We start from the raw sequence: 8,090 nt of genomic DNA, 5'->3' as shown, positions 1-8,090 counted from the left end.
AAATTCTAGTTATTTATAATCCGCGTATGTTTATAATTCTTCAAATAATTTTTAAATTGTCAAAATAATGATTTATATAAGTTTAACCGTATGGAAAGATAGAATTTCGATCTTTATCCTTCGGAAGGCAAATGAAAACTGTTTCGATATTTGTCAAAGTCAATTTATCGATCGTTTTTATCGATATTAGTAGTTTTGAGTTATATCTCCGTATCTGTTGAATTTTAATGATTAAATTTTTTAATTTGGCTTAACATAATATCCGTTTAGATAATTTTTAAATTCCTATATCATATTTTCAATGTTTCTATTGTTTCGTATGATAAATCGAAAAATTCGATGGCTTCGTGAGGTGGGAAGTTCATTATACAGATGGCGTACTGACTGCGCTTGCGCGTAGGTCCAGTCTTCTCGCTATTGGTGATTCCGCCATTTGGAATTATGCCGTCGTATCAGTCGCAACAGATCTTCGTCGTCTCGTTAATTACAGGTATTTATTAGTGTATTCTTATTTAACGTACATCTTTATTTTATATATCAATCGATTCCCCAAAATGTAATTTCTACGCGTGTATGTTCGCAAGCCGTTGCATCGTCTTGTTTAAAAGATATTCGCGATAATAATATCGGCCTTACGGCATCTCTCGTGGAGCTACACTTATTTCTTCACTACAGTGAAGACAGGAGCTACACTTATTTTTCAATTTTATTTTCGCGACTTTTCTCGTCTTTTAAATCACAACGTTCTAATCACAACGTTGTTCGTTAATTAATCGTGTTCGATTGTATTTTGTCGTTTATACGATTTTCATATACATAAAGATATTTTTCTTACGGATAGATACAAATATCGATAACTCCTGCGTGCATACAATTAATTTTCTAGTGTATTAATATCGATATAATATTTGTCAGCTTTCCGAGTAGCGTAAAAATTAAGAAAACTACACTAGAAATAATATTTGAAAGGCAATCGAACGTAGACACGTTCCTTCACGATCCTTCCAAAGATCACTCTTGTTAACATTAAAGGATCTACACAGACTGAAAGACCATAAAGCGAAACAAAGGCGCTGCAATCGCGTGTTTACTCGTGGTCGGTTAACACAATGTGATTAACTAACAGAAGATATATGAAAACCCGTTTACGGATAGCTCTGCCGGTCCGAAATTGTCAGCTTCATAATGGATTATTAAGTAATCCACCGTTCGTGATGTCCAAATTTCGAACAATGAAAACGCAGTACTTGGTAGGACTTTTAATCGCGTCCGCGACACTTACGTATTCTTACGCTCCGCATAATCTTCGAAAAACTTTGCGCCAATATTTAAGTATATGTAAAAATCTAATATAACCTAAAATGAAAACTGATTAATGGACAGTTATTAATTAGAACCTCGTAAAGAAACCGGTTAAAAGATCGCAAAAATAAAAGCGGAAAATACGATTAATAAAATATAAATGATTAAGCTGAATATTATTAGATAACAAGGAATGTAATGTAAATGAAAAATTATGTTAGCTGTAATTATAGCCAAAAATTCGAGAGGTAAATATTAAGAAAAACTGTTCACATGATCTAGTACTGAGGACAACTTAGAGAATGATGGAAGCGCATATCCCTATCATGTAGCAACAACGCGAGCGTCCAGTTTTTCTTTTTCCTCTTAACACGACCATGTGTTTCATTGTCACGTGTTCGCAGAAGAAATGAAGGTCGTAACAAAGGGAACTCATGACAAGCGTAAAGCCATGTGTAGTTCTTTTCTTAATATCTGCTTTGATATTGGTTGAGTAAGACTATAATAAAACACATATTATATACCTCATTGCTATTACGAAGTAATTAATGTACGTAATAAAGCAACTTAATATAAGTCAGTTTTTTTGCATTTGTGCACTGATGTGTGTGCAAAGATACACTTTTTCTTTCAAAAAATATATTTTCTCTTCCTTTTTTTTTTTTCGTCATTTTTTTCCCATCAAAAACAGATATTTTTTAAGAAATTATATAGGTCAGTCCAGTTCTTGAAATTTATATAGATTAATGCTGTCCGAAAATATTTGTCATAGTTTCCTCCGTGGTCGATTTTTATTTCCTGTCGCTTATACATAATTACATATTTATCGTTTTTACTTTGTTCCTTTCTTTTCGATAGTCGAACATTCTCGATTATATATCATTATCGACACATGATACATTACTTCGATCATAAATGACGTAATTATTCGATATGTATAAATAAAAATTCGACGATTATTTTTACACACACAAATACGTAAATCCATCGAATTATTTCGATTTAACAATTACTCATTATTTCAGACGTAATATATAAAGCAAAAGGATCATCTATACACTCGTAATACAAGTGTATATCTATTTAACGTTTTTATATCTTTAGAAAGTATAAATGTTTCGTTAGAAAGTTATTGTCTATGTTTAAAATTTTACGTTTCTATATCTCTAGAAAGTATAAATGTTTCGTTAGAAAGTTATCGTCTATGTCTAAAATTTTACGTTTCTATATCTCTAGAAAGTATAAATGTTTCGTTAGAAAATTATTCTCTATGTTTGAAATTTGAATTAATTACATTTGTCTTTCGTATCATATTACTTACATACTTTTATTATATTTTTTATTACTTTTAATTGAGATAATTATTAATTGAATTAACTAGCGGTGTACTTGAACTACGGAGTCCACTACGCGTTCCATGCTGGTGTTCTCATCGCCATCTTGGACACAGTGTTTCGTCGCTCGGCATAATTACAGGTAATTAGCATATTTTTTTCTCTATCGTATATCCTTTTCTAATTTATCAACCGGTAGTTAAACGCGCGATTTTTTCGAAGCCGCGTTCGCAAGTTAGCACATCATCGCATTCGAAAGATATTCGCGGATATAAAATCGACTTCGTAAATCACACCGGAGAACTATTGCGTTGTACTTCTTACAAAAATAATCCTCTATTGGCTGTTTTCATTCGATAATTATGAAATTATTAATTATATTATTAACACGTGAAATTATACTCGTAAGTTAATGAATAATTAATGTAAAACAGTATTTAAATAATTGCTTATTTTACTCACCATAGTAAAACAAGTTAAAAACGCGAAAAGGAAGCCCCTTATTTTAATAAATTTTGTCACTTATTTATGAGAAAATATAATAATTGATTATTTAAAAAATTCCACATATAATACTACATTTCTTCGAATTTATATCTTATGTTACGTAAAAACAAGCTTATACTGAATAAAATCTTAGCTAACCCTATCAGACAAACAAAAAGTGATTATAATGATGTCACGCCGATATATTATAGTAAAAAAAAAACGTATACGTAGTTAAATAAAACTGTTTTTGAGCTTCCATATAAATATATTTCATAATGATAAAAGAGCTCAATGAGTTTATATGATAAAAAAAGACACGCCAGTGATGCAGCAAAGTTTATTAGTTTTTATTATATTTTATTATATATGATTAAATTATACTTATTATATTTTATTATATATATTTTTATTTTATAATATATGAAGTTATGTAAATCCACTAGTATATTTTATTTTTTTTATTATTTGTCACGATTTGATATTAGCTTCATACATTTTACAAATTTCCATCCCACTTCACACGCGTCGGTTATTATTTCGACTAAAACGTTCAAAATTAGTATCGATTTAAAATTAATCTTTGTTATTAATAATTGTTAAATAATATTTCACTTACCTTGTTTGGCACACATTTCTATAGTAATGGGGAATTCGTCAATTTCCTTTTGTATGTATGGTCCGTAGAACTTTAAGTCCGATTTGAACAACTCGATCATATCCGATATTTGAATGTGGGGACCATCCATCTGAAGAAATATATCGATTAGAAATATATTCTGAAAATTAATTATTTATACTAATGTGATAATACATACAACTTTGTACTGTTGAAAAAGACATGACGCGTAACAACCAATTTTGTATTTAAATTCCTCCCTTTCTGATTTTTCCAATCTTTCTATGTGATTCAAGAAGAACAAATGTTCTAAAACAGTTCCTACTTTAAAACTTCTGAAATGATATTAAAGTTTAAGTATATTCGAATCTTTATAGAGAAATACCAGGATCTATTCCACTCATATTGAAGCAAAAGTCCTCGTTGGAAGTTTCGTTCGACATATTTTCAATATATTCCGTCGTTTCCGATTCTATTGATTTAAACTATTACGAATGAAATTATGTTAAGGTTGCGTTAATTATACTTTATTCGTATAAGATAATTCAAGTGGGATAAATATAAATAATTAAATAATAAATAAATAAATAAATATAAATATATATATATATATATATATATATATATACATATATATACACACATATATATAATATTTGCTTTTCTTACCACGAAAAAGTATACACAGACCACAATAAGAAGCTTCTTCATTTTAATAAATTTCTTCCTTTATTTGTTACGAGTTTTATTAACTATTAACTTAAATAACTGCACTTGTAACACTGAATTTCTCATTTCGGTGAATCGAATATATATCGTACGACATGCGTTATTTTCAAGTATAAACACGTGGTCATACTAACATATAAAATAAAAACTTTATTGACCTAACCTGATAAACAGTGATCTAGATGACGTCACACTTGTACATTTAATATAGCGATTGCTCGAAATCGTTCGTTAGGCGCAGATCTCACTAATAAACAGTGATATAATCGTCCTTTAGACGAGGTTATCTATGTTCTCTTTTTATTATAAAGAGTCGATCATCCATTGATCGGAGTAATTTGACGGCGTCACTAGCTTTAAAGATTGAATGTTTATCGTTGCAAACTAACGCATGCCACGTTTCCGCGAATTAACGAATAAAAGATTGATGGTAGAATACAGCTTGCAAAGAAAAATTAATTTTTCTTATCTCTTAGAGACAGTCAATCTAAGAATCTGATCCTCTTACTTATTTTCGAGCATTAAAGGAGGGATTATTATTAATAGTTATAATTATAAGCAAGTATAAATAAAAGTAAAGTAACATATTAGAGAGGATTATACGTTCGTATTATTCTGGCTTATATACTTTTTATTTCATTTGAAAGTTCACACATGTACACAGTTAATCGTTAACGACATAATAAACAATAACACGTAGATTGGAATTTGAAATAGGTATTTTGGGAATATTTACGAGGAGAAAAAATCTTTTGTAAATACTATATCACGTAGCAATTTATCCTCAATAATGTATATATATATATATATATATATATATATATATATAGGACTTTTTTGTATAGACATATAGACGAAATTTCGTATATATGGGGTATGGTTTTGTATAATATACACATAATATATGCATTTATATATATATATATATATATACACAAACATGTATGTATATATACATATATGTAACATCGATATAGTTTCTTTAGGCATAAAGGTGTGTCTGTGTGTATTTGTGACATTCTTAGATATGTTTCTTTCCTGTGTATTTATGAATAAAGAATTTATTATTTTATCTATTAAAATACACGTATGTATATGCGTGCGTGTAGGTTTCATAATACATTTCCATACACTCACGCGAACTCATGCTCGTGTGATTGTGTGAATCATAGCCTTATACGTTTTATTTATGCTTACTTATATATAATTTATATTCACTAAATTCACAGCTATAATAGCTATATTATATATATAATATAGCTATGTGTATATTTTAATAAAAGAGAAAACACATAAGATGTAGATACAAGAGATATCCATTGTCTTGTAATGTTGCATGTATATTGTGTAATACTTGTGTAGGTGTCTTTCTGTGTATACAATATACATATATGTTATGCTTAATATAGAAAATGTACATATATAAGATTCTCTCTCTCTCTCTCTCTCTCTCTCTCTCTCTCTCGATTCTTTTGCACACGTGAAAAAAGCGAAGTAATAATATCTTAGAAGAGCATAGAATGTAATAATCATACATAGTTTGTAATCTAGTTTTACTCGAACAACTTTTTCGTAGCAAATTAAGTTCCGTATATTCTTCACTTATACACGAAAGATTCGAATAATTGGTGAAATGGTTAAAAGAGGATGTTCTTTTTGTGTATAATATTCTTTCCAAGAAATTTTCTTCTTACTTCGACTCTATCCTCGTTGTTTTCTTCATTACTTATACAATTTGCTTTTGTTTTTATCCATGTATCTTTTCCATTTTTCTTTTTTTTTCCTTTTCTTGGAATATTACGCGCTAGGATTGCGATAAAATTTAAGGACGTTATGCGGACGATCTCGTCGAGTGCGTCGACCGCGCCGACCGCGTCGTCCGACTCGCTGTAAGACACTGTACAAAAATACCGTTTATAATAATTAGTTTATAATAATATTAATTGACGCGCCCGACGAGAATGACGGCGGCACGTTTGAAAGATATGTCTTGACATGGTTCTTTCGGGTTTTTCCCACCGTTACGCCGATTAAAACGCACACGAGGGTCTTTCCCTTTCATTCTTTTTTTTTTTTTTTTTTTCTTTTTTGTTAATCTCTTTTTTCTCTCTACATGATTAATAAATTCTACAATAGGTACATTTCCTACAGTAACTTCCGGGTCAGATGTCGAGGTCGTAATGGCCGATCACTAAAGCTTTAATATTTATCTATTTTAGAATGTATTTATTTTCCGTTTCTAACAATTGTAGACAAGGGGACAATTGAAACGTCTTTTTTAGCTTTTATTTTTTTTATTATTATGAAGATTCGAGTCTATACGTTGATAAACGCTTCACTTGCTTAAATCGATACACCTAAAGAATGATGATCCTTACAAGTGGACAATATATTTAAAGAAGTTTACAAACCATGAATAATAACATTAAAAATAAGAAAGATACAAAAATGAAGAATTATCAATAGCTTAATGGAAGTTTCGCATAAACTTTTATTCTTTCTATGATTTTAAAGTTAAAATTCGCAGACTAGACTTCTGACCCTTTGTAACGAGTGCTACTGTACTAATATCACTAATATTTTTCTTTTGCATCCTTTTATATTCTCCTAGTTGCTACTTATTTTTTACCTCGCCGTTACACATAACTGCCGAGCATAGGGCTTAGGTACGATATATTGCGTACCTTAAAAAGAATGTATTCGACCTAATTCCTCCATAGTTTTTAATAAATACGACAGATTTACGTTGCAGACGATATCCGCCGAAATATTCTCTTTCGTCCACACGTAAATTGCATGAGTTTCATGTGTCTTTGTAAATCTTCGGATATGCCTTATACGGATTCTCAATGTTATTACATAGGGCCTTTAGAGAATCATCATATTCAGCGTATCAATTTTGAGTTTATAATTATTATATTATACAATAAAAATTCTTTCTTCCATTTGGGATGAAATTTTAGAATACTTTGATCATTAAAGATCGACTGATAATCTAAACGAAAAACTTTGGTATTTTACATTATAGGTTTTGTATATGACGAAAAAGACGAAAAATTTAAAAGGAATTATTGAAAAAGAAACAAGAGAAAGAAGATCGAGGCTTAGGTAAAGTGCGTGCAACGGCTTGGTATTTTCTGCTTAATGCGTCGTTGAAAAAAAAACACCTAATATGCATATGCAAAATGTGTATATACTATATATGTATATATATATATATATATATATATTTTTAAAGGTAATATATGTATGTATATAGCACATATATTTATATATATTAACAAATAAATTCTTTGAAATCTCATACAGTCACGATATGTATACGATCTTTAGTGTTCATAAGCTTCGAAGTCTTTAAATTCAACTTCGATTAATTATTATCTTACGATCTAAACTTTGGGCGTATAAATGATATGTGTGTGTGTGTTGTGATATTTCTGTGCACCTTTAACCCTCAATCGATGGAGAAAAAGAAAAATTCTACAGAAATTATTGTCTTTTGTTCAGCGATAAATTATATATCAATATTATATGTTCTTACTTTTAGGTATCTTCTCGAAAATGTAAAAGTTGTATGCTTTAAACACTGAATTGGTACAAAAACAAAAAAGAAAGAAAGA

The 8,090-nt window shown here is 29.5% G+C and overlaps 1 protein-coding gene and 1 long non-coding RNA gene across 2 annotated transcripts in view; one reads left to right on the top strand and one right to left on the bottom strand.

The window, feature by feature from the left end:
- Nucleotides 1–441: 441 nt before the first annotated feature.
- LOC118446905 (uncharacterized) overlaps nt 442–8,090 on the top strand; it is a 74,330-nt gene continuing 66,681 nt past the window's right edge. The window contains exons 1-2 of the long non-coding RNA XR_004839719.2: nt 442–490; nt 2,684–2,778. This is a non-coding gene — a long non-coding RNA (uncharacterized LOC118446905). The remainder of the gene's footprint in view (nt 491–2,683; nt 2,779–8,090) is intronic.
- Obp4 (odorant binding protein 4) lies at nt 3,449–4,570 on the bottom strand. Its single transcript, XM_035878096.2, has 5 exons — nt 4,411–4,570; nt 4,127–4,226; nt 3,941–4,050; nt 3,742–3,871; nt 3,449–3,666 (listed from the first exon to the last, which is right to left on the bottom strand). The coding sequence occupies exons 1-5, from the start codon at nt 4,450–4,452 to the stop codon at nt 3,587–3,589; spliced, it is 462 nt and encodes a 153-aa protein (XP_035733989.1). The 5' UTR covers nt 4,453–4,570; the 3' UTR covers nt 3,449–3,586.

The sequence above is a fragment of the Vespa mandarinia genome, chromosome 3 (assembly GCF_050613455.1).
Source record: "Vespa mandarinia isolate Hongniang chromosome 3, ASM5061345v1, whole genome shotgun sequence".
Classification (NCBI taxonomy): domain Eukaryota; kingdom Metazoa; phylum Arthropoda; class Insecta; order Hymenoptera; family Vespidae; genus Vespa; species Vespa mandarinia.
This window is presented reverse-complemented; position numbering and strand designations above follow the sequence as displayed.